General features: G+C 37.4%; 1 protein-coding gene across 2 annotated transcripts in view; it reads left to right on the top strand.

Annotated features, from left to right (window-relative positions):
• Nucleotides 1–4303: 4303 nt before the first annotated feature.
• MYSM1 (Myb like, SWIRM and MPN domains 1) overlaps nucleotides 4304–27773 on the top strand; it is a 35348-nt gene continuing 11878 nt past the window's right edge. For both annotated transcript variants that reach the window (XM_030325569.2, XM_030325568.2), the window contains exons 1-11: nucleotides 4304–4423; nucleotides 8973–9048; nucleotides 11304–11374; nucleotides 13195–13272; nucleotides 13365–13388; nucleotides 14504–14582; nucleotides 17746–17844; nucleotides 19644–20416; nucleotides 24464–24594; nucleotides 25690–25793; nucleotides 27229–27306. In XM_030325569.2, the coding sequence (XP_030181429.1) occupies nucleotides 4341–4423; nucleotides 8973–9048; nucleotides 11304–11374; nucleotides 13195–13272; nucleotides 13365–13388; nucleotides 14504–14582; nucleotides 17746–17844; nucleotides 19644–20416; nucleotides 24464–24594; nucleotides 25690–25793; nucleotides 27229–27306 (1596 nt within the window). In that variant the 5' untranslated portion in view covers nucleotides 4304–4340. The remainder of the gene's footprint in view (nucleotides 4424–8972; nucleotides 9049–11303; nucleotides 11375–13194; nucleotides 13273–13364; nucleotides 13389–14503; nucleotides 14583–17745; nucleotides 17845–19643; nucleotides 20417–24463; nucleotides 24595–25689; nucleotides 25794–27228; nucleotides 27307–27773) is intronic.

Here is a 27773-nt window from a genome sequence, read left to right as displayed (position 1 = left end):
TTCAGCCAGGTCACGATCTCGCGGTCCGTGAGTTCAAGCCCCGCGTCAGGCTCTGGGCTGATGGCTCAGAGCCTGGAGCCTGTTTCCGATTCTGTGTCTCCCTCTCTCTCTGCCCCTCCCCCGTTCATGCTCTGTCTCTCTCTGTCCCAAAAATAAATAAACGTTGAAAAAAAAAATTTAAAAAAAAGAAAAAAAGAAACATGTTCCCTGCCCTTAAGAAGACTTTAGTCTAGTGCCATACTCAGACCTGTGAAAACATAAGAACACTGAAGTGTTACATGTAGTGCAAAAGAAAGATTTAGGGCAACAGTCACAAACTGCAGGTCAGATGCAGCCCACATAAGTGTTTGTTTTGTTCAATAGTGTTTTTTTTTTTTAATTTGAATTGTTTTTCACAAATTAATCTTGATTTCTGTCTTGTCTTAAAAGAAAAATCAGAAGATCTGGTAACTCTGAGCCAGAGTTCCAAAATGGCAACAGTTGACTAAAGCTGAGTCAGAACGAGCTCTTTCAGAGGGAAAGAGAGAGAGGGGGTGAGAGAGCGGCAGAGCGCCCCAGAATGTGGAGGGGCTGGGAGTGGGGGAAGGGTTGCCGATTCCAGGCAGAGGGAATATTTTGTTTATGGCCCGTCCTTAACTAAGCAGCCAACCGTACACAACCCCATGCAAACTTCCACAATTCCATCCCCGTTTTGTCCACAACAATGTTCCTAAATGTCCATGAAATGAATAAGAATGTGATGAAAGAATTTTACCTCTGGAGGAGATTATTTCATAGGTCGTTTTATAAATGAAGAAGCAACAGTCTAGAGAGGTTGAGTAATTTGCCCAATGTAGGGCTGACATGAGCCTGTAGCTGTTAACAGATTATACTAAGGGCCTGAGGAAACAGAGGGGACTTGAAACACAGCGCAGTATAGTGGGCATCTGTTGTTTTACTTACCCAGCCTCCATTCTTCCTCTCTCTGGAAACAGTACCCTTATTTTGCTCGGGGAGCCACCGCGCCTCCTTATTCCACGTGATGCTGGTGGAATTGAGTCCACCTGGCTTCTTGGATGGCACGTGACCCAAGCCTGGCCAGCTATACCCATCCTCCCGGAGCTGTTAAGAAAGAGGCATAATCCTTTCAGTGGGGGTTGCTGAGAAGAAAAAATGCAATTCTAAATGATGCTATTAGAACCTAACCTAAGATAGCATGATGTCAGGAAAAAACGATAAGCTACCGTTCCTTGGGTAAATTGCTCAACTATTCTGAACCTCAGTTACTACATCTGTAAGTGGAAATAATAATTCCCTACCTCCAAGAGCTATAAGGAAATAATGTATGTAAAATGGCTGGCACACAGTAGGAGCTCATTAATATTGGCATCTTTTCTTTCCCTTCCAAATAATGTCAGATGGATGTAACATTACTGTAATTAAAATGTAAGAAGTGCATTGGCAGACGTTCCTTACAACATATTGAGAACAGCTTTTTCAGTAGCTACCTTATGTGATTTCAGGGAACCGGGGAGGGAAAATAAAATAAAATGCAGCTTGTTTTCCTGGAACAATTCAAGCCATATCCACTGCCTGCCAAGTGTAGCCCATAAGTAAGTCTACGTCTGCATTCATCTATTATCTCACCTCTGTATAGATAAAGTGGTTTTCCTATCTGATCACTGGCCATTTTATTTTTCAAATGGGAACTCTTTTGAATCCCTGGCAGTCATTTAGCTGACAGCTCGGATCATAACATAACAATAACATTAGTGAGCAGTTGTGTGACTGCTTTTAAAGCACTTTACAAATCTGAGATAATTAGCATGAATGCTAACATGCTAGCTTTTTACGGATTAATATTGCAATTATACTTTGCTTCTTCAATAAAAATGCAGTGATCTTTTTTCACCAGAAATGGGGAGAAACGAAGCCATAAACTGCCTCTCCAATGGATTCAAACACAATGTAGTTAAAATGTGAGACAGACACTTTATTGACTGAACGTTCCTCTAACAACATTTGTGAGGATTTGCAGATATGGCACCTCTTACTAATTCTGTTTTAGGACCAACGAAGGAAATAGAGTGTATTAATGGGGGACAGAAAAAGAATTTGTTAACCCAAGATAAGTTTCCAACCTTCAAAATATACTTTCTACTCACTTCTAGACTTAAGCACCTCAAAGAGATCAGAAAAAGTATCTGGTTATAATTTATTCTTAAACCAAATGAGAAAATACCAGTTCACATAGTATTCCAAAAGACCCTATTCTTTTTGTTGTGAATTAGAATATAATAGAGTGAGGTATAGAGGGATAAAGACTTGGATTGAAATCTCACCTCGAGTACTCAGCTGTATAACTGTAACTCTATGAATTTTGGTTTCCTTGCCTCTAAAATGAGGTGGGGGCGGGGGATAAGGGGTGATAATATTTACTTTGCAGATTTCCTGGGAAGCCCAAAAGCGATTCTATCCTACACAATATCTGGGATATGGGAGGTGATCATACTAGCCATGACCCATCCTCTCTGTTTGTAAGTCATCCTCTTCCCTTTCTACTCTAAAGTTATTCTGACATTCATTCGATTTCAGTTTGTGGAAAGCAGAGCATCATAATGAACTAAAATGTTCTTCTCATGTTTGTGTTAGCTATTACAAATAACTAAATTTACAAGGATTGGAATAATTACAAAAGTTCATTTTGATGCGAAAAATCTTAACATAGGATAATTCAAAAACTTTCTGTTAACATACTATGAAATTGTAGAGATATGGCAGTTAAATTTTGTTATTTTGTCCTCTGTTCTTTGTACAAACTTAGCAAAAAGTGACATGAGGAGGTATGACAGTGGAGAGGCTGCCTGGGTCAGTTAGAAGGCTGTCTTGAGCACACTTAAATTGTTTCATTCATTCATTCATTCATTCATCACTTCAATATTTATTGAGCATCTATGACGTGTCAGACACCATGCTGAATGTTGGTAGTATAAGGACTAGTATGCAGACTAGCAGATATAGCCTTTGTCCTTAAAGAATTCATAGTTCAGAGCTAGAGGCAGACAAGTGAATAAACAGTTATAGCAATGTGAGTTGATAAATGCTAAGGTACAGGAATACTTTTAAAAAAATTTTTTTTTAATTTACTTTGAGAGAGAGAGAGCATGAGCAGGGGGAGGGGCAGAGGGAGAGAGAGAGAGTCCAAGCAGGCCCCACGCTCAGCGTGGAGCCTGATGCAGAGCTGGAACCCACCAACCATGGTGAGATCATGACCTGAGCCAAAATCAAGAGTCAGCACTTAACCCACTGGGCCACCCAGGTGCCCCTAAGGTAGATGGATACTTAAGGCCAATATCTAATTTCTTGAGAAGTCAAAATTTGAGAGAAATGGTGTTTATCTTTCACAGTTCCTAACATGATTTGTAGAGGGTGAGCACTCAGTAAAGGGTCAAAAGACCCAGATTCTGGTCCTAGCTCTGTCTTTGACTAGCTATATATCCTTTGATAGTCATTTCAATCTTCTTTTTTTTTTTTTAATTTTTTTTAATGTTTATTCATTTTTGAGAGAGAGAGAGAGACAGAGCCTGAGTGGGGGAGGGGCAGAGAGAGAGAGGGAGATGCAGAATCCAACTCAGGCTCCAGGCTCTGAGCTGTCAGCACAGAGCCCGACGCAGGGCTCGAACTCACGGACCGTGAGATCATGACCTGAGCTGAAGTCAGACACTTAACCGACTGAGCCACCCAGGCGCCCCAGTCATTTCAATTTTCTGAGCCCGTTCCTTCATCTGTAAAATGTGACTGATGATACCAGTCCTTACTGGGTTATTGTAAAGATCAATGGTTATGAATGTGAATTTTTAATTAATTGTAAAGATCTCTATAAAATCAGTTACATTCTTAAATATTTTTTGAATTTTAAAATAGAAACTGTTTAGTACTTCATATAATCGCTGAATGATCCTTTTCCTTAAAGAAAAAAGAAAAGGAAAGGAAAGGAAAAAAAGAAAACCAGCAGCAGGTAAGGGTCTTTCATTGTTGTCACCTTTCATTGTTCAAAGCAGGTCTGGTTTGAACTTTTCAGCACTCCAGATACTTACATTATTCCCATTTTACCAATGAGACAAGTGAGGAGCCAAGAATTTGTCCGAGAGCACAATCTTCAAAGAAAGCCTAAAGAGCTTCCAAAGGACTTTACACACTGGGTCCAACGAACCAAGGTGCACATTACTGTGGTCCTTTTTTTCTCTGGAGGCCCGCCTCCACTGCACGGAAGGGGCTGGACGAGGCTTCAACTCCGCCCCGTGACGCCTGAGACCCCACCCCAATCCTTCCACCTCTCGCGGGATCTCTCGGGAGGACGGATGGGTTTAGGTCCCATCATGGCGGCTGAAGAGGCGGATGTGGATGTTGAAGGGGACGTGGTGCCATCCACGGCACAGCCAGGGTGAGGCGTGGAGACCGAGTGTCGCTGGGATGGGGAGGAGCGCGGGTGCGAGGAGAGTAACCTGGAAAGGCTGCGGGTCCGGCAAGGAACAGGGAAGCGGAAGACCATCCGCTGGGCCAGGGTCTCCTGGTGGCCAAGGAGGCGCCGCGCCCATCCCGCCTGTAAGATACACCTGAGCTCCGCGGGCGGGGACCTGAGGCCAGTGTCAGACGGCTGTTTAACCTTTTACCGGGATGTTACGAGGGCGCCGACTTCGCCTAGCACATTGCACTCTCTGCAACAATTAGATTCCTTCCTCCTTTAGCTCCACCGCAGAATCTCGCCAGAATCCGCCCACTTGCCCCCTCCGGACAATAACTAAAACAAGGGCGAACTCTGGGTGGGACCTGAGCTCTAGAATCCATAATTCTGTCGCTTGTTAAGCCGTGTGACCTTGGGCGTGTCGTTTCATCCCTACTGACCATAGGTTTCACTTGGGGTTAGTTGTGAAAAACTTCCTGAAAGGCAGCTTGACTTGAAGGGATAGGACTTTAGGACAGCTCTGGGTTCTCCTGCATCGGCCGGACTTGCCAGTTGCTAGCAGTGTGACCTTGGGCCAGACATCTAACTTGCCTGAGCTTCAGACAGCTCATGTGTAAACTGACAGTCATGGTGTGTGCCTCATGTGGTTGTTATGAACATCAGATGAAGTAATCATGGGATGTGCTGTAGCATACAGTACAAGCTATGTAAATGTTTTATTCTTCACTGTCTCCTTACCCCCGTGGAAGGTACTATGTGGACCTAGTGAGGGGTCACTATTTAATACTTGCAGATTCTTGGAGAACAGGCCAATGTGGTTTTAAGCAGCAATCTCCAGCTTGAGAGATCTAGCCTTTTGGCTGCTTGCTTTCCAAGTAAGAAATTGATACGTACTATTTTTAAAATGTGCTTCCCCAGTCACCTTTTAGAAGTGGAAGAGGCATAGACGGGTCGGGAATCAGGTCAGGAATAGGAAGAGCTCAGTTCTAAACTCAGCCAGTTATGTTGCTTATAAATGCCAACAGCCTCATTAGAAGTCTGTTAGGTTGAGTGAACCATGTGGATTTGCTAGTCTTAGACCATTTCTTGACTTAAAAAATGGCAATTTCATATGGTCCAACGTAATATTAGGGCCTCTGTAAATTTTGGAGAACAGTACCAACCTTGCCAGTGAGGGATTAAGATAGTGGGTCTAAAATTCTACTGAACACTAAAGCAGTATAAAAATGTGAGGAGCAGGGGCGCCTGGGTGGCGCAGTCGGTTAAGCGTCCGACTTCAGCCAGGTCGCGATCTCGCGGTCCGTGAGTTCGAGCCCCGCATCAGGCTCTGGGCTGATGGCTCAGAGCCTGGAGCCTGCTTCCGATTCTGTGTCTCCCTCTCTCTCTGCCCCTCGCCCTCGCCCGCTCATGCTCTGTCTCTCTCTGTCCCAAAAATAAATAAACGTTGAAAAAAAAAAATGTGAGGAGTAATTAAATTCATATAGTCATTCTCTCCCAAACTATTAGGCAAAACTGTACAGATGAGTAAGGAGCCTTTAATAACAATCATTGTTCGTATTTGTGTAGATCAAGTTAATCTTGACCAAGTGCTCTTGCATGGATGACTTAATTTACTTGTCACAATAAGTCCATGTGATAAGCAAGGGATACTTATCTGCAGTCCAGAGAGAAGTGAGTTGGCCTCGGAAACTCAAAATGTCTGAGAGCATTGGCTCTACCCCTTTACCATAGGTTCTTTATTTTTCTGATCGTGTTTAATTTTTCTGCCTTTTTCTTTCCTTTCTCTTGCTAATGTGCTTGAGCCTTGGGTCTGCTAGTGACATCTATGATCATCTTAGATTCATGCAAGCAGGAATACAAAAGTTACTGGTTCCTGATGGTCAGAGCCATCGCCTTACCCAACTCCAAGGAGCATCATTAACATATTCTGCTGAGTGGTGTTCCCTGATGTTGGAGCTCCAGGCGCATGGAATGTAGTGTGAATGGTGCCCCTTGAAGTATGTAGTTACAGCTAATGACAACGTCTGTGGAACCGTTGAGGATTAATTGAAAACACACTTCTAAGTACTTGCTAAACTCTAGCTACCAAAGTTAGAAGGTGGCATTGAAACTTTGGTTTCCCTTTTACTTCTACCTTTCGTTTTCATCTTCCTTTTCTTCTGCTTGTCCTTAAAGTGTTCCGTGGGGTTTTGTCATCAGACAAAACTAACAAAAACTAACACTAGCCACGCAGCCCCTAGTTATGCCATCTCTCAAGATTTAAAATTGCTCTCTGGTGGATTGGAACGTGTAAAATATTGCCAATGTTCAACCATTTTTTACCATAAAAAAAAATGACAGTTATTTCAAGTTACACCTTAAAACATGCTGATGTTTCCCAAATCCGTCACCAACTCACATCTCTCCTGAGCTTTAGATCCATTTATCTACTTCTCTGAATCTGTTTTTGGATGTTTCATACGCACCTCAATCTCAGCTTACAAACTTTTCCCAGCACACCTGCCATCTGCCTCTCCAAGTTCCCTAGTTCAATAAATGGCACCATCCACTCAGTAATTCAAGGCACAGACCTAGACTTTATCCCTTTTCCTTACCTCTCTTCGTTCACTCCTTCTGTCTGTTGATTCTAAGTATCCTCTCAAGTTTATTTACTTCTTCCTGTTCATACTGCTTGTTCCCTAGGCCTAAATTACTGTCACCTCTCTTAATATTTATATAATCACTCACTCTCAACTTGTCTCTTTGTCCCTCTTCTATTCCTTACTGAAGTTAGATCAGTCTTTCTTACATCCAAATCTGATCATGCTGTTCCCTTCAGTCCCTAATTTGTTTTATGATAAAATTCTCATTCCGTAACTCTATAGACCTGGGTGACCCATGTTCCACCTATCTTGTTCATTCATTCAACAAATGTTGATTGAGCACCTTTTATATGGCAAGGCCTACATATATAGCAGTTATCAAAGTAACTACTTGCTCTCCTAGAACTAACATTCTTATTGGGTGAGAGACAGTAAAACTTACATATGGGCCAGATGGGGATACATGGAAAAAGATAAGGGGAAGTGGATGACGTGTCAGCTTTATCTTAGGCACTTACCCAGGAAAAGTGGGTCTGAAACTACAGGACCTTAGAGGTCAGCGTGGATATAGTGGAAGGACTGGATTTGAAAAGGGAGGAAGCCACAGGGTTGGCAACGAATTGAATGTCCATTGTGAGGAAATAAGGGCAGGTTCAGATTTCTGGCTTGGGCAACTAGGGGAATTAATATGTTTTGAGATAGGAAACAATGGAAGAGTAGCAGATTTGGGTGGAATTTTTCAACTAAGATTTAAACATGTTAATTTATGCCTACCTGTGGAGATTCAGGTAGGTGTCCAGATGTATACACCAGAGGTGTGGAAGTTGCTAATCCTTATGGAGGAACACTGTAAAAAGATACCTGCATTGAACCTGAAGTGATACTAGTCCCACCTCCTGCACCCTTGGCAGACTTCCTTACGCAGAGTTTTCCTGCTGCTGATACAAGTCTCAGAATCCTTTGGAATGCTACCAAATCACAGTTAACACCTGAGTTAAAACCTTTTTGCCATCAACAGCAGAGAGAAATTAACTGCTTTTAGTTCATTGTACGTAATCCATTAGTCCCACAATTTATTAGAACTACTGTAGAACTAATTGAGGATTCAAAAGTATAAACCTGGAAATAGGTTTTTGCAGCCTGAGGTACAAAATTCTTACCACTAGAGTAGGTCTGGGAAAAGTCAGTAATTTTCTAGGAAACTATAACTTCAAGACATAAAAAAGCAAATATTAAATTTAATTATATCCTAGATTGGGCCTTCTAAAATTTAACTGTTTGGCTTTTTTGCATAAGAAGTGAACAATGTGACTTCAGAGAGTTTTTAATAGTTTGGTGAAAGGAGTGAGAATTAACAGTTTAGTCCCCGTGGATGTAGAAAAACCCCCAGATAACCCAAGTTAATTTTTTTTTTATTATATAAGTTGTTATTAAAACATCAAGTTTTCTGTTCTCTTTACTGTGAGTATTTTCTATTTTGGTTCTTTGATCCACTGTTTTGTTGTTTCATTTTGAGGGTGGTGCTGCTGTTGATGGCCTTTATGCTTTAGATATAACTAAAAGAATTAATTGTAAAGTTGAATTCCTGTATTCATATGCATGCACATCAAAAGAACTCTGAAGTGTTAGTTCATAGCCATAGAGCATGTTGTGGTTGCTGCTGCAGGGTATTTGTTTTCTCTTGAAATTGTTTACTCTTGGCAAACAGAAGTGAACAGACTAGCTGGTTAGCGGTTGAAATAGGGTGGCTTAACGCCACTGTATATATCACAGGTTAAAGAAATAGAGCAGGCATTTCTGCACTGGTAAGTCTGTTAATGGAAGAAGGGAACACAATATTTGCGTAACATCTATACCCTGCCAGTCACTGCTGTGTAAATTATTTTCATTAACTGGCATAATATCCCCCCTTTTTTTTTTTTTACCCATTTTCTTAATTATTACAGAAGCAATGAAAATACAGCGTCTGTTTTACAAGATCACTATCTTGATTCATCATGGAGAGCTGAGAATGGTCTTATTGTAAGTATTTTATGAAAATATCAGGTGCATTAAGCTACTACTTATTGCCCGGGTACCTCTTTTCTTGCTTGGTGGTTCTCAGCAGTTGCAGAGGTAATATACTGAAACATTTTTCTTGCTTTAAAAATAAAAGAGAGGGGCGTCTGGGTGGCTCAGTCGGTTAAGCGTCCGACCTCAGTTCAGGTCATGATCTCGCGGTCTGTGATGAGCTCGAGCCCCGCGTCGGGCTCTGGGCTGATGGCTCAGAGCATGGAGCCTGCTTCCGATTCTGTGTCTCCCTCTCTGTCTGACCCTCCCCCGTTCATGCTCTGTCTCTCTCTGTATCAAAAATAAATAAACGTTAAAAAAAAAAAATTAAAAAAAATAAATAAATAAATAAAAATAAAAATAAAAGAGGGGCACCTGGGTGGCTCAGTCGGTTAAGTGTCCAACTTTGGCTCAGGTCATGATCTCACGGCTGAGGGGTTCAAGCCCCGCTCGGGCTCTGTGCTGACAGCTCAAAGCCAGGAGCCTGCTTTGGATTCTGTGTCTCCCTCTCTCTGCTCCTCCCCCGCTTGCACTCTCTCTCTCTCTCTCTCTCTCAAAAAATAAATAAACATTAAAAAAGAGAAAAGAGGGGCGCCTGGGTGGCGCAGTCGGTTAAGCGTCCGACTTCAGCCAGGTCACGATCTCGCGGTCCGGGAGTTCGAGCCCCGCGTCAGGCTCTGGGCTGATGGCTCAGAGCCTGGAGCCTGTTTCCGATTCTGTGTCTCCCTCTCTCTCTGCCCCTCCCCCGTTCATGCTCTGTCTCTCTCTGTCCCAAAAATAAATAAACGTTGAAAAAAAAAAAAAAAAAAAAAAAAATTAAAAAAAAAAAAAAAAAAAAAAAAAAAAAGAGAAAAGAAACTTAGTCTTAACTTCTTTTGACTTTGAAAAATGGCCTGTTGAGAAACAACTTTGGAGCCAGCTAGATTTAGGTATATATCCTTGCCCTACCACTTACCAGATTTTTGAACCTCAGTTTCTTCTAAAAGATGGGGATCGTTGCAGGGTTCATTTTTTTCACTTAGCAATTATTTATTGAGTACTTACTGTGTGCCACACACTAGGACAGGTTCAGGGGAAACATAATTGAGACATAGTCTTGCTCACAAGAAGCTTGTATTCTAAAAGGGAGTCAGGTGATAAGTAGGCTAATTAATTATAGACTGTGAAGAACATAAGATGATGGCTGAGAGTAATGGGGTGAGTCTATTTTAGATGAAGGTGTCTTTGAAGGAAACTGAGAAGGTGACAGTTAAGTTGACAAGTAACAAAGAGGAGTAGATACATGAAGAGTTGAGGAAAAACATTCTAGGCAGAAGGAATAGCAGCACAGAGGCTCTGTTTGAAAGCCAGTATCTAGAATGTCGTGGGAAAGCGGGGAGTGGCAGGGTTGGAGAGGCAGACCAGAGCTCTGTCATGTTTGTATGCAGCAAGAGTAGCACCAAAGAGACCAGTTGGGAAACATTTGTGGCAACCTAAGCAAGAGTAGATGGTGGTATGGCCTGAGGTTGTGGCAGAGGTGTCAGATTTTAATTATGTTTTGGACATAGAACTGCTTGGTAGATCGGATATGGGATTGAGAAAAAAGGGAGGAATCCAGGATGATTCCTAGGTTGAATAAGTAGGTGACTAATAATGCTGGGTACAAAGTTGGGAACACGGGAGAAGCAGGTGAAGGTATATGTTAGTGAGTTTTGAATATGTTAATTTTGAGAAGCCTGCTAGATATCCACGTGGACATTTTGAGTAGACAGTTGGATATAACAGTCTAGATGGAGCCTGGAGAAGAGACCTGAACTGAAATTTTTTAAGTTTTGAGAGTTGAAAATGAGTATGATCCTTTAAGGAGAGATTGTGGCCTAAGGGAAAAAAGTGTGGTGAGTTTTGAAAATAGGTGAAATATCTAGCAACATGCTTGCTACCTGATAACTTTTCGTACATGATAGCCATTATGACTTTATCATGGGCAAGGAGCCTGAGCCTTGGAATCCAGCAGTCTTGTGTACCAACTCTCTAGTCTTCCACTTGAAACATTAGCGGGGCCATGGATGCATCAGTGAAGTAATAACACCTATCTCACAGTGTTATCGTGGGAATCAGAGATATGTCTGTGCTTAGTAAATGGTAGCTTTTATTATTTGTAATCCTTGTATCATGTATTTCATTTAATAAGACATAGAAGATAATTTCAAAAAGCGTAAATAAAAAGAAAAATATTTATTTTTTAATAGCCTTGGACTCTGGATAGCACCATCAGTGAAGAGAACAGAGCTGTCATTCAGAAGATGTTGTTGGAAGAAGAGTATCCTTTAATGATCATGAGGAAAGTAAAACTCTCAGGGTTAAAAACCTGTAAATGCAAGACTTACAAAAGAGACCACTGTTATTACTAGATGGATCTTGTTTGGCCCCAGACTGCAGTTACATAATGTGTTATCTACCTATGCAAATAGTCTCCTTTTATTCCTTTAGTTCTGTTTTACTGCAGAGTTTGAGATCTGACTCAGTATGTTTGAGTTTCTTTTGTCAACCAACTCTTTATACTATCTGAATGTTGAATAGAAATTATAGGATGTTTTACGTCAGCTGGACCCTTTAGTCCATGTCCAAGATCATTGAGTCCAGGCCTTTATCTTCAGTTATAGAAGCTGAAACGCAGAGATGTTAACTTACCCAGGGACACTGAATTAGAATATGTAAAAGTTCTCCCTTCTTACTCCACCAATTTACAGATGTTACATGGTAGGAATCTAAGTAAAAAGCACAAAACAAATAACTGCAGGTTGAAGATTTTTTTTCCCTCAGAAGTCGTAGATGTTTATCCACAGTTTAGCCACTAGCTTCTTGTCCGTGTTTAAATTTGATGATGGCAATTTAACTTCTTTGGGACTCTGTTTTCTTATATGTAAAATGAAAGGATTGAACAAAATGATTTCTGGTTTTATGATTTTTAAAGATTATTAATAATAGTCTGATAAACAGGGGGTTATTTTTAACTCTCTCATCTGTATTTTATGGATATCTACCTCCTTGTTAAGCCAGAATTTCTCTGTTCCCTTTATTCAGTTATTGCTATGTTGATTTCAGAGTGTCTGTGTACCTTTAATTATCCTAGGTTAACTCCTTTTAGGCTTTCTTATTCTCTTACTTTCCCCAACATCATAGCTACAGCCTAGATCATTGCTTTTCAATAGAAAAATAGTGCAACGCACATATATCATTTTAAATTTTCTAGTAGCCACATTTAAATCAGGTAAAATTAATTTTATTAAGATATTTGATTTAACCCACTATATCTAAGATAACATTTCAACATTTAATCAATAGAAAAACATTACTGAGATATTTTACAATCTTTGTTTATATGTGGCTATCGGCTAATGCATTGAACCTTGCAATTCTCAATGAATATTTAAGTGGTCATTGACTCACTTCCAGATACGGAAACAAATAATGAGAGTGAAAGCTGTGTGAACTTTCAGAGGACAGGGATGTTTGTTTTCTTGTATCTTGGTCCTCAGCTCCTAGTACCTAGCGTAGTTCCTGACATACAAGATATATAGTCCATATTTGTTAAGGGAAGAACATCTCAGACTAATCTAAGAGTATTACAATGGGCCAGTTTTAAGAAGTTTGAGAGGGAGGGTCCATAGCAGATTTGACCTAAGTTATTTTAATTAAGGTAGAGAACAACCCTGAATTCTGTTCCCTTTAGAACTATGAAATCATAGTCCCCAGTTAATCCTGGACAACCAATCAAATTCATCTATTACATTTCCCATATGTTTTAAGAAAAAATTATTTAAATGAAACATTTAAGGCTACATTCTTCTCTTAGCCACTTCTATCTAATAGGGAATATAGGAGAAGCTAATATTTTTGTAGCACACATTTTGTGCAGGTGCTATGTTTGTGTGATTTCACATGTAATATTTAATCCATATAACAGCCTTGTGAGGTATATTTTCAGCATAATTTTTGCAGACCTGGAACGGTTTTAAGAAGAACTAGTTTAGCTAAGGTTCAAGTGTGATTTTCATGATAATGAGTGCCTACTTAATATAAGTCACCTAAAAATTACATGATTTTATTATTTAAAAAGTTTCTTTAATAATTACACAGGTATTACTTATCTAAAAAATCATTTCCAGAAAATTTCTGGCTTGATCAAAAGGAAGGTGATAAAAAATACATGAAGAGGTAAAATTAATTTTTAATACTCTTAACAGTATGAACTGTATTTTTAAAAATGTGTTCCTAAGCTCCCTTATTTTCTTTTTCATGTGGTGCAGTCTACAGAAAACAGCAAAAATCATGTATGTACTTATATGTTTTATATTCTAAAATTATAGGAGAATTAAATAAAAATTATAGTTGGCCTGTGGAAAAACTCTCAACCTTGGGTTGTACAAAAATATAAAATCAAAATTTCTTATACAGATGTTGGAATGCCACAAGATAATTTTATGATATTATTTATATGTCAGAATTTCTATTATGGTCCTGCATAAGCCATTCCATTAGGTTATGGAAAAGATGTTTTCCTAGGGATATGTGGGGAAATATTTTAAAGCTGCTAATGTGTTAGGAATTGGCTTGATTTCTATTGTCCTGTCAGTTAATTTTCACTCATTTCAAACAAAAATTTAATTTGAATTTGTGGCCTTCAAAAATTATCTAGAGAAATTAAGTATTAATATTTTATAAATATTCTTTCCCTGTAATTGAAGGAAATTTGCTGTTATTTATTGTTTATAACCTTTCACGTTTGTGGTCCCTCAAAGGGTAGACTTACAAAGGGTAGATTTACAATTGCCAAGGGTTTGAGCACTGAGCAGACTTTGGCTTTTGTATTTTGCTGAATAAATAACAACAAACAAAGAAAAAGAAGTTAATAAAGATTAATGGTTTGCTTGAATTAAATTAATGAGCTTCATCACTATTTTATTTTTAATTTCTTAAGGGACTGCGTTTCAGAAGTAATAAACATAATGCCACAGTTTCTTCTTTTCTTGCTTGATATTTACATAGATTTACATGAAAGAATCAGAGAGATAATATTTCTGGAGCCAATTTAAACACTCATATACCTTTTAGGATTTGGAAATTTATTAATGTCTGCTGCTTTGTGTCCAGTGTAAGGAAGCCTGCTGGCTACCACATTGACTTCCTTTGATGTCTTTTAGTGTTATCTTCACTCAGACCCAAGGATTATGTCTTTTGAGGCTCCTATCATCCTGGGCTAGAGAAGTATACAAGACAGGGTAAATCTGCCCCCAGGTAGAGGCTGCAGCCTTCTTTTTCTTCTTCTTTTTAACTCTTAGACACAGTATTGAATTTAGCCTATGGCTATCTGTGTAACCTTTAGCTGCATAAATATGGAATGTTCCATTTCAGACTTTTTTTTTGCAATTCCTTTTTTTCCCTTCAGGGCACACTCTCCTACAAAACCAGCCAGTTACTCAGTAAAGTGGACGATAGAAGAAAAAGAGCTGTTTGAACAAGGGCTGGTAAATAGTGCAATTTTTAATTTATAGTAAAATAATTCTAGAAGCCAATATTAATAGAATTATAAGGTTAATTTGTAGAGACCAGAGATTTCTTTTTAATGATCACATCTTTAGTCTTTCTGTAGTGGCGATGTTGATAGTATAGCATGAGAGAATTCCTTTTAACTCGTGTCTAGATTACTAAAATATTAAAATAGATTTGGATCAATATTTTAGATAGTTTTCATCCTCCCCCCACTCTTTTTTGGTATTGGTAAAACCCAGGAAACTGAGCTCTGTCTGTATACATAACACCAACTACCTAGATTAAAAGGAAGAAAATACTTATCTGATGTTTTCTTTTGGGGGGGAAAAAACCCAGAAAAACAAAAAAACTTGTATATTTGGAACGGTCTGCATAATGAGCTGAGTTCTTTTTTATTCAGATATTTGGCATCGTGCACACAGTCCGAATATTTTTTTAGTGGATGTAGTGGAAGACCAGAAATACTTCTTTTGCATGAATGTTTCACTGAGATCTATTTAAATGTCCACAGGTTACATAATAGAAAAAAAAAAGTACGCCAGTTTCTAATTCTGAAAATTCTCCTACTAACATGAAGAAACTTTTAAGAAAATATTTGGAAATTTTTTTCTATTAAGTGTAGGTTGTATCTTTTTCTTTAAGGTACATGTTACCCAGTATTATGCTAATTTTGAAATGATATATACTTATATATAGGATATTTATGTAATATTTATGTGGGATTTATGAATGCAAATTGAAATGTCATTGTTAACATTTCTGCAGATGAGGGAAATAAAATGTATTTGTATTTTTACAGTTATCACCATGACATCTATATATTCTGTGATGTCTTTGTATAAATAAATAAACTATCTTGAAGGTTTTATCTCCTCCTGAGGTTTTTATCCTGTATTGTTGATGTTTTTTATATTGGTATTTCATTCTGTTGCATGATTATCATTTTTATAACTGAACTTTAATTAACTAGTCACTTACTTAAGATTGCTGATTGCTTTGGTGTTTTGCCCCTTACTGAAGACTGTGTGTGTGTGTGTGTGTGTGTGTGTGTGTGTGTGTGTGTGCGCGCGCGCGCGCGCACATATACACACCCAATAATGGGTTGTAAATTTTTAGATTATTGTTGACACTGGTGGTAATGATAGGGGCTTCATCTGCATGGCTCAAAATTCAAAGGGTATCTAAAGTTACAGGGTGTTAAGTCCCCCTATCACTCCTGTCTCTGCCTTTAGTTCTCATTGCCGGAGGCAACCATTGTCATCTGTTCTTTGTGTATGCTTCCAGAGATATTTTGTCCCTATATAAGCAAATATATATTTATAGATAGATAGATAGATAGATATCTACTTGTATACATAAACAGATATTTTAAACTTAGAATGTTTTCCCACAAAACTACATGGAACTATTGGTTGTATTCCCAGCCTTTTTAACCTGTTGATATAGTTTGTTTATACACTGAATTCTCTCAGGCTTTAGGGAAGGGAATTGTGTGGTACTGAATGATGAAGGAAGAGTTTTCTTTCCCCTTTTTTGGGCATAGAGCTCTCTTTTTTCTCTGTTTTGAAATTGGTGAGTTTTTTCTTTGTTCCCCTTGTTAGTGTACCATCTCCAGTTTTCATAATGCCTAAGCTCCTACAGCCCCAATTGTCCAGATCTTTGCTGCGTCCAGAAGTGTTCCATGCTATGAAGTTATTCATTTGCCTTCATCCCACAATAAATATAACTAATTTTGCAGTAAGTTGCCCTCAGCTAGGTGTTAGTTAGGAGAAAAATTATTTAAGATAGTTGTTAATTATTTAATTTATACTTACTAAGAATTATCCTAGAAGTACGTTGAGTTTGTTTTTTTTCTTAAGTTTATTTATTTATTTTAGGGAGGGCGGGGCAGAGAGAGGGAGAGAGAATCCTAAGCAGGCTTTGCACTGTCAGCACGGAGCCCGATGTGGGACTCGAATTCATGAACCTGAGATCATGACCTGAACTGAAATCAAGAGTCAGAATCGTAACTGACCAGGCCACCAGGCACCCCAAAGTACTTTCAGTTTTAAGAAATGTTCATGTGTCAGATTTTCTCATGAATATCAGAAATAAGTATATAATTAATTTATTATTTGGGTCAGGTCTTGAAGATGATTTGCCACTGTAAGTCATGACCTGTAAATGTCGTAACGTGACCTATAAATCTGGCCCTGAGATCAGCTTACCTGAGTTGTAGAACTACTGTGAAGATTTATATGTCAAGTAATAGAGTTGACACTTAAAAATTCCTTTTAGCTTTAAAATTATACTGCATTCCCATGGGCATCTGGGTGGCTCAGTCAGTTAAGCATCTGACTTTTGGTTTCGACTCAGGTCATGATCTCACACAGTTCATGAGTTGAAGCCCCACATGCTATTAGCACAGAGCCTGCTTGGGATTCTCCCTCTCTCTCTGCCCCTACCCCCACTTGCACTGTCTCTGCCTCTCTCAAAATAAACTTAAAAGTTAGAACACCAAATATAGTTTAAAAAAAATTTATTGCATTCCTTTCTGTACTTCAGAAACCTCCAGATCTCCCCCCTGGGTCTCATTTTTTTTCCTGTCACAGCTTCATTGTTCCCAGGCACACAGCCTTAAACAGTACAGGGCTACAGGAAGCTGTTGGTTGCAGGTCCTATCATTTGTGATTCATTCTTGTAAGTCAGTGTACTGCCATACCGTGTAGAGTAAAAGTACTATGGGATAGGTAATGGGTATTGTAACCCATGGATCTGGGTTTAAAACAAAAAAAAGATATTTTGAAATCAGTGTCAGAATATAATCAGTTGATTCTATAAATGGGAAATGTAACCTCCCTTTTTTGAGGCATTTGTTTTTTAGGTTGGGAACCTCATAATGTGCAATATGAATACATAGTGTTAGGAATATATAAGTGGTGCATCTTCATCTTGAAAGCTGTAAAAACTAATTTCTAAATCATTTTGGTCAGTTTTCAGAAGTCTAGATTCTAATGAGTTTAAGAATCTTAGCTATATATGAGACTTCATTGTGTGCTTTAGAAAATAAAGATGGGTTGTTCTTTTAGGTTTTTCTTAATGTGACAGTTGCTTGGAATATTAATCAAAATCAATTTCTTTTCCATTTTGATAATATAGGCTAAATTTGGCCGAAGGTGGACCAAAATTGCAAAGCTAATTGGAAGTCGCACTGTTTTACAAGTTAAGAGTTATGCCAGGCAGTACTTTAAAAATAAGGTAAGCAGGATATAAATATCCTAGTCAGTAATAATAATTGCAATAAAAATTAGTAAGCAAAAGTAGCTTTTTAATTGAGGCATTAAAGTCAATGTCTGAAGTTTTTGTAATAAAAGTATTTTTTATTCATAAAGTACTTAACACATGTTTATCTTCAAAAATCTGAAAGCATATCTTTAGTTTTTTGAGTATTGCTATTGGAAGTCATTGTTTCCTGGAAAATACCTTTTCTTCTTAAAGATTGGCTGCATTGTAGCTTTTAAGAATGATTAGAGCTTAGGGGCCATAAATGTTAACATGATTCTAAAATCTGTTTAATAGCAGTGAAACTTTTATAATTTTTATGTAAAATTATCTGAGAACTTCAGTAAGTTGCAGTGTTATGGTCTAGTGCTTTATCCTTTCAAGTAATCTATGCTATATTTAACCATGTAGTTTTAATGTTTAGAAAATTGTAATATGTTTTCTGCTTGAGTTCTGGGAACACAATTATACAGAATTTGAAAGGGTCTTAAGTGATACTTGCTGTTTTCTTTTAATGCAAATAATAGGTTTTACCCTGTATACAAGATTTCTCTTAGTGTCATTTGAGCATAGGAAGTAGGTAATGGAATGGATTCATTATACATCAATCATGTGCTCCGTCTTTAACCAAACAAAAGCATTTACAGGGCAGCCCACCATGGCCAAGGTATTATGGAAGAGAATAAAGATTAACTTGGTTATTCGCACTTCCATGCTTCTCAGATTCAAACATGCACAACATCTTGTAGTGTTAATCTTTCTCAAAGATTTGGGGTGAAAGGATACACTGTGATGTTGAAAGAGACATTAATATCTTATGAAATATAAAATTTTATCTGAATTTTTAGGGTAAAAACAGGAGACTTCGAGTAAATAGCAAGATTGTTAAAAGCTATTCCAGGCTATATGTCCACATCTGTTTTTCTCTCCTCCTACCCCTTTGTTCTTTACACAGTAAGCCAGTTAACCTCAAGTACTGGATCCTGGGGTTCTATTGTGATACAGAATCACAATAAGCTCTTTTTTAGGAGCTGTCATCCTTGGGAATGTCAGTCATGTACAAGATTTTTCAAAAACCATTTATGTAAAGATTTTATTTTAAATCCTTTATATTCATTGACAATTGTTTTCTTTTCCTTGACTAGATATTTATGTCTATAATAGCAGATATGGAAGATAATTTCATGCTTTAAATTATAAGCTGTATAATGCTGGAACTCTATTAAATGAACCTTTGAAAAATAGTTGTTTCTATTATCGCTGTATTTACCTTCAATTTACTAAATAAAGATATGTGACATAGATTCCTTTAAATAATGAGCTGTTTAGCTTTATAAAAAATGATCAGTGGAAGTATCTGACATTCTAAGAATTAAGCCATTAAAAATATTTTAATATCTTAAAGAATCCCTTTGTATGACAGTTTGTTTGTTTGTTTGTTTTTTTTTTTTTTTTTTTTTGGTTCATTCTCTGGTTGATCTACACCAGATTCCTGTTTTAAACTTAAAATGGAAAAACAAGTGTAGTTGTACATAGGTCATGATTATTTGATTAATAAAATCACCAGACCATAAATGAGTCAAATATATTTATGGAAATTTGAAATGATGATATTTTACATTTAAAGTGCAGTTGTGAATCAGTCCTTAGAAGGAAAGCACAATAAAGGTATGTCATTGACATGTACTCGGTTTAATAATTGTATTTATCATATATGTACCAGTGGTTAAATTTTTAAATGTTAATATGGGGGTTTTATCTTGATTTTTAATAAGGTAAAATTAGATGGTCCAGAGAAGGGAACACCACATCAGAAGAGCAGCAGTGGTCTTCAGATTAAAAATGAAGATGAAGGCACAAAGGCCTGGACACCATCAGGTTTAAGGGGACATGCTGATCCCAACTTGAATGCTATAAAAATTGAAAAGTTATCTGATGATGAAGAAGTAGACATTACAGATGAGGCAGATGAGGTGACTTCTCAAGCTCCTCCCAAAATTCCTGGCAGTGATGTCTTATTAAACATTCCTAATAGTAAAAGTCATGAAACCAGTCAAGGAGAATTTATTGCTTCTTACAACCAGGAAGATTCCATATCTAAATCTTCCAAGGAATATTTTGAGAATACAAAGCAGGGTGAAATGGAAGTACTTTCAAGCTCAGGAATTACATTTTGGACTGAAAAACAGAGCACTAGTGACAAAAAATCAGTTGAATTAAATGATCAGAAATGTAATAAACTGGTGAAAAGCTGTGAAAAACATGATGGAAATGGAGTAATAGACGATGCCAGGCAGCTGCCTTCTCCAGAGCTTTGTGAAGTTCGGGAAGATCTGAGTGATGAAGAAATGCTTTTTCATTCTTCCTGCCAAATGGAGGGGGAGAGCCACGAGGAAGAAGAGCTTAAGCCACCAGAACAAGAAGTGGAAATAGATAGAAATACCATTCAAGAAGAAGAAAAACAAGCAATTCCTGAGTTTTTTGAGGGGCGCCAAGCTAAAACACCAGAACGCTATTTGAAAATTAGGAATTACATTTTGGATCAGTGGTAAGGAAGAATTCTATTTTAGATACCGTTTTAAAACTTCTGATACTCTAGGGTATTTTAATGAGGCCTATTGAGGTTTTAGTCATTTACATTGCAAGTGATGCAGAGAGCTTGAACATATGAATATATTTTAATAGGCAAGACTTCAAATTTCTCAATAAGGAAGTTTTCTTTGAAAGCTTTGGTACATATTGTCATCTATAGCTATTTCATCCCATCTGTCTGTTCATTAAGGGTATTTGGTCCTGGAAAAAAGGGATAATTTGCTTTAAGAAGCCGTTTCTTAGGACAGTGTTAGGAAGATACAGAAAGAAAAAAACTTGAAAAGGAGAATGTCTTTCCTAGTTTATCATGTACTTCTAAGTACAAAGAGAAAATTTTGGTAACAAAAGGATACTGTCATTAAATGTGGCTAGATTACAGAAACCTTTTCCTAAATTGCTATAAATGCTTTCAGCTTTGAACTTGTAACATAATGTGAACGTAATCCCTTCATCTAGCTTCATTAGGATACAGGAATTTTCTGATAGATGAAGTTCATCTTTTGAATTGTCAATACCTTTTATTTGAATTATTTAGTGTTGGGTGGGGCGCAAACCAAAAAACTTCCCACCTTATTAGCCTAAGTGCTCTGCAAATTGAATTTTTCGTGATAGTTTAATTAAGACATTACCAGACATTCATAATTGTTGTTACTGCTTCTGGAGACACTGAATTGCATAGAGCCATCTTTACAGAGGACTTGTGCCATAACCTTGGAAGATTACCAAAGGAAAACAAATAATCATGTGTATTCTGTCCGTAACCTTCAGTACTCACACAATATTAATTTGACTAATTTTTAAAATAGCTTTGTCAGAAAAGAAAGATTTTTGTTCTTGACTCGTGGTTGTCTTGCTGATGGTTGAGATGGCTAAAAGTAAAATTTCTGGGCAAGGTGGTCTCAAAGGAAAGAATAAATATAAGGAACAGCTGCTATTCACATAGTACTTAACGGTTTACAGAAAGCTTTTCTATGTTGTTTGATTCCTCACAACAGTCCTGTAAAATAGGCAGGTGGTATTTTCTGTGTTTGGGAGATTCTAAGGTCAGGAGAGGTCTAGGGGCCTGCCTTTGATTATATAACCAGCCACTGACAGAAAGAGGACCTGTGAGCAGGTCCTAACTCTGTCATTTCCTCCATTATTTCACATTGCCTGATTGACACTACTGAAAAAGACCAGTCAGATTAGATCTAATTTTGTTTTTGGAAATAAGAGGATGAATGGCCAAAATGGAAGGACTTCAAAATAATAACTCAAAAATTTTTTTTACCTGTGTGAATCATCAGTGAGTGACTTAATGGTACTTTAATCAAATTTCGTTTGTTTGAATTTTGAATTCTCAATAAGGCAGAATAACTTATGTAGATAGTATAAATTATATGGCAGTAGTTTCCTAATGACATTTGCCTTAGTCATAACACCAGTTAAATGTTGTTTGAGTATGTGATTTAACAGAACAGTGTGAAAGGAGAAAGAAGTGTTTTGAACAGGAACTCCAAACTATTCTCTTCAGAAATAGAAGAGGGGACTGGAGGTGGTGTTAAAAAAAAAAAGTAGAAGAGTTAAAGTTTTAAAAGAAAAGACCTGATTTGTTTGTAGCTAAAGGATCCTTTCCATAAAAACACATGCAACTGACCCCCTGTTTATGGGAATGTTTTAAGATAGTTAACACTGTTATTGAATGCCTCCCGAATGCATTTAAATGTATTTAAGTCATCTCCAGTTCTGACAAACTCGTCCTCATTCTACAGATGAGAAAAATGAGTCTCAGAGAGGAAAAAGAACTTGTTCCAGGTCACATTAGGTGAAGGTGACTTCAGGGTCTGCAGTCTTGACTTGTAATTTTCACACTTCATCTCAGGTCCTTGACTCAGACTTTTTCACTCTGCCCTGAATGCTTCCCCCATGCTGCCTTCTAGATCTTGGTGAACCATGCATCGTTGTCCCCTCAGGTCTGCTCCAGGGAAATTAGAGGACTTCACTGACCACCCTATCTAAAATAGCTCACATCTTCCCCTCACTCTCTTAGTTTGTATTCTATTTATCTTCATAGAACTTACTACTACTGAAGATACGACGTTTTTATTTCTGTATTGTCTTCTCTTCCTTCCCTCTCCCTCCCCATGATAATACAGACTTCATATGGACAGACTTTTGTCTGTTGTGTTCATTGTTACACCTCTAGTGCTTAGGGCAGTGCTTGTTCTAAGCAAATATAAAAGGCACTCTTTGTTAAGGGGAAAAGTTGGCATGATGAATCACGAACAGGGATCTTTAGAGGCCTTACCGTTTGTTCAGCACCAAACTAGTGCTGAGCTTTGTTTAAAGTCTTTCGATTTGGGCAGTCTTTAATTAAATCAATACTGTTTTTAGATTGCTACAGATTTTTGGTAGCTTGTTACACCGTGCTCATTCCTGTTTTCTTGCCTTCATTTGTGCAATTTGTTTCCTTTTCTTTCACACTGAACTGAAGTGAAAACACTGAAATCTCATCTTTTCAATGGCATTTCTGATACCCTGCCATATCACAAATTACTTCTTGCCCTCACTGAATGTCTGTAGAATGTATGATTTTAAATTTGGTTTCTGCTTAGGCAGGCCTTCCCTAAACACCCTCTCTGAAGTAGTCTGTGCCTGTTTGTCTCTCTATCCCTTTATCCTTCTTACTGTTTCTTCCTAGCACTTACTGCTATATATATAATTAATTATATATTAATATAAGATTACAAGCAATATATTAATATGTAATATATATTAGTCATATTCTCCCATTAAATTTTTTTTAAATTTTATTTTTGAGATAGAGAAAGAGACAGAGCAGAGGAGGGACAGAGAGAGAGAGAGGAAGACACAGAATCTGAAGCAGGCTCCAGGCTCTGAGCTGTCAGCACAGAGCCCTACATGGGGCTTGACCTCATGACCCATGAGGTCATGAGCTGAGCCAAAGTCAGATACCTCACTGACTGAGCCACCCAGGCGCCCCTATATATCCTCCCATTAGCATGTAAAGTCGGGAGCTTTATATTCATGTCTGTATCCTTAGTGCCTAGACAGTGCCCGGTATGTAAGATGCAAAGTAAATATTTGTGGAATAAAATAAAGATTCAATAAGAAATCCTGTTACATGATATGTCTGAATACTTGGTCTATAATGTCTGTATGTAAATCTTGACTTTAACTTCCTCAAATAAGTACTTTAATTCCTTTGACTTTTTGCTTCCTTATCTCTAAAATAAGAATAATAAAATCTACTTTGTAGAACTGTTGTGAGGATTAAGGCTGTGTAACTGTTAGTACTGGCATAAGCACTCGGGAACTGTTTGCTGCTATTATTAAGTTCTCCACTACTCTTAAACTCTATCTGCCATGGTACAATAAGTACATTCAGTAAATATGAACTGTATTATGTAAACCTTGTATTTTTTTCATAGTCTTTGGGCATTTCTTGATTTCTTGGAAATCCTCTATAATATTAATATTTCTGTCTTCCACTGAGAGTGCTTACTCTTATTTATTGGCCTAATGATTAAAAACTGGTATAAAACTTTCAAGCATTTATAAGGTAGCTTATAATTAAAAGATACTGCCCAGCAAAGTGAAAGTGGACGAACCTTAGTAATATATTAAAAATTAGAAAAGTCTAATACCAAATACTTTAGATATGTTGTCAGAGTGCCCTTTTTATTCTTGAAGCTTGAATTTGGATCTGTTGACAAAACCTCTAACTTTAAAATCCTGGGATAACGAATCTATGGCATTTCATATGGGAAAAAAATAATAGTTAATAAAAATCACATTATACTTGTAAGTTATTGTATCATTTAAAGGTAATTTCAGGAAAAAGTACAGTTGGGTATTATGTATTAGCATTGTTTTTACTACACATTTACAGATTGAGAGGGGGTAAATTTTTAAGATATTTCAAATATTAAAAGTTTTCCCCAGAAATCTTTTTTCATGTTTTTATTTATCCAAAATAACTGTACTTCCATCTCTTAATTAGGGAGATATGCAAACCGAAATACTTAAATAAGACCTCAGTACGTCCTGGCCTGAAGAACTGTGGGGATGTTAATTGTATTGGACGGATTCATACATACCTCGAGTTGATAGGAGCAATCAATTTTGGATGTGGTAAAAATAAAAACCCAACAACATCTTTTACTCAACATTTTTTATCCTTAGAGCACCCGTTAACTTCCTTGATGGTTAGAATTCAAGCAGATTTAGTATAGATGCAGAATTCAGAAAGATGCTATAATATGGAATAACTGTATTACTAAGTTTTTTTATAAAACAGATTTCTGTTACTTAAGCTACATTTTCCTGTAACCTACAGTGAAAATTGGTGGTATGAAAAGGAAAAATATTCTCTAAGTGGGAGAAATAATTTAACAATGAAGCTCTTTGTCAAGTACAAGTAACGTCATTTTAAGAAAAGTCTGATAGTAGCCCATTCAGTATGCAAAATCTGTATTAATGCTAGAAATACTGTCTAGCAGTGTTTAAGTAAAGGAAATAATTTATGAGCCTCTACACTTAAATGTAATAAAAGTGCCAAAATATTTTTCACGGAAGAAAGTTTCACCCTAGTTTTTCTCAAATATGCATGATTTTGAATGTATTTTTCACTTTTATTGAATTAACTTGACACAAACATTTTGAAGAAAGTTAATAACCATAGTTGTGATAAGGTAATTAGATAGGTAATTAGAACTTTGTAACCCATGGTTTCAGAAGAATATGTTCTGTCTTTGAGAAGACAGCTAACCAGAAAATCTCCTATCAGAGATTATTTATTTATCTTGTAGAGAGAATTTACAGTCTGCCCTGTGGTCTGTTTTTCATTTCGGTGTCTGTTTCCCCAGGCACTGTGTCTTGGGACTGGCTGCTCAGGAAAACTAAGGGGTCGCAGCTTCCACAGTCACTAAAAAAAAATGAAATCACGTTTTCTGTGTTAGACCTCTGAATTCAGCAAAGTGAGCTTAGCAGTCGTTTAATTAGAAATTAAATTACCCATTTCCTGAATATCCCATTTTACTGAGATTTCCTTAAGAGTGTTAGTTTTACGTGAGACTGCCAAGTAATTGCAGAATTAAGATAGAAGCTTAGGTATAACAAAACTTAGAAATTGGCTTACAACTTCCAGTCAGTATAGGTGTGCCTTCCTATTGAACGAATGAGTTTCAGAAAATAATAGACTGTTTTATTTTTCCCGAATTCCAATAGAACAGGCTGTGTACAACAGGCCACAACCAGTTGACAAAGCACGAGCCAGGGACCGAAAAGATGCGGCGGAAGCATACCAGCTCGCACAGCGTCTGCAGTCTATGGTAAGTGTTCACCTGTCATCTAAGGTGTGCCCCCTTCTAGCCACCTGTTAAACACATGGACAGTGAGTGGAAGAATGTGTTTTCTCTTGTATGTCACCTTAGCCATTTACTTTTCTGGTTTCTATTCAGTGTCATGTTAGTTTATAAGGCAAAAACCAAAAGCACCTCATAATTTGCCGGCAGACTTGACACGGAAGCGTTGTACTTTGCTCGCGTGGCCTTAGAATTCTTGGTTCCGGTTTCTAAGTCTAGTGTGTCTTTTACAGCCATACAGCTAAGCTCCTTTTTCTTTCAGTTACTTTGTTTAGCTAAAAAGTCTTAGGTTAAGATTCAGCTTCTTGGAATAGCTATCCAAACTGTTGTAGCCTTTCTTTTTTCATTCTTGAAGTTAGGGAGTTTTACAGTATCTTACAATTTGTGAATCTTATTTTAAAGGTGAGTGATCTACAAGTCTCTTAAAAGGCAGAGTCATAGTGTGATCTCGTTGGTTTTCTAATAAAGTAGATCGGTAATAGGTGAGGTAAATGAAGAAACATATAGATAATAGAGTGAACATTTTTCTTAGCGTATTCAGGCTGTTAACCATTTCTGCCTACCTAGATTTACTTTTATAAGAAAGGATGTATTTAGATACAGTTGCTGGAAAAGGTGCCACTCAAACACTGGCCTCTGAGCCAGTCTTTTTTGTTTGTTTGTTTTTTTGTTTTGAGAGAAAGAGAGGGAGGGAGTGCAAGCTGGGAAGAACTGAGGGAGGGAGAGAGAGAATCTTAAGGAGCCTCCACCACGCCCAGCACAGAGCCTGACATGGGGCTCAGTCTCACAACTATGAGATCATGACCTGAGCCGAAATGAAGAGTTGGACACTTAACTGACTGAGCCACCCAGGCGCCCTTGAGCAGTCTGTTTTAAAGGCTTCAGTATTGGGGTTTATAAAACTAGATATTAGTAATCTTGTCAACTAATTTCATAATGTTTTATTGTTTTTATTGCATCCACTAGTCAGTCTTTCCCTTTCTGAGGCTGAGATGTAATTTTGCTTCTACTTTTAATATTCTACCTCTTGCTACGCGTTCTTGCAAGTTTTCTACCACAAGTGGTTGAAAGGGAAGTCATTTTCTTGGTGGTTCTTTTTAATCTTAAAAATATTTTTTGTCCTAGTATTTTAGTTTCTAAGTGGCGAAAAGAAATGAAAATTCAATAAGAAATCCAGGTAAAATTCAGAAAATCATTACTGATTTATTTCTGAGCAGAGTGCAAACTATTAAACATAAATTAATAAAATAAAATTTAGTCAGGCAATGCTGATCAGGGATTACAATATTTTAATGGAGAAATTAACTGATTTTTTTTAAATATCATTTTGGCTTTGTGTATTGTGCTGTGATTTCCCCAGGTTAATCTTGTTACCTTTTGCTTCATTTTAATCTTATCACAGCGCACAAGGAGACGTAGGGTCCGAGACCCATGGGGAAATTGGTGTGATGCAAAAGACTTAGAAGGACAAACCTTTGAGGTAACTTTGACCTTAGCAGATAGGTCATCACTAAAAGTTGTTCCGTCATTTATATATGTATGTCTTAATGTCACATATATTACACTTGTTGTGTGTGCGTGTATGTATCCGTCCCATGTTAATTTGTCTAGAAGTCACCTATAAACAACAAAATAGAAGGCATTGGTGCAATTAACTAGGAGTTGGATTCGTTTTCCAAATTTTGTCTAATCTCTGTATTCTGGTCTCTAGCTCAAGAATATCTGCCAAGGTGCCAGGAAGTTGGTATGCCTAATTCATTTCAGTAAACATTTATTTATAGAATGATGTTCTGATATACCAATTAAAATATTGTCCCAAGCATTAGACATAAATTGAATTACAAATACTAAAGTGTCATTTCTGCCAATAAAAACTGTGGTTCTGAAAAGAAACATGGGTGACGAATGTGTGTGTGTGTATAAGTTCTGTATCTATAGAATTTATTT

This window comes from Lynx canadensis, chromosome C1 (genome assembly GCF_007474595.2).
Source record: "Lynx canadensis isolate LIC74 chromosome C1, mLynCan4.pri.v2, whole genome shotgun sequence".
Lineage (NCBI taxonomy): Eukaryota > Metazoa > Chordata > Mammalia > Carnivora > Felidae > Lynx > Lynx canadensis.
The sequence above is the reverse complement of the archived record's forward strand: the minus strand, read 5'-3'. Positions and strand labels throughout refer to the sequence as shown.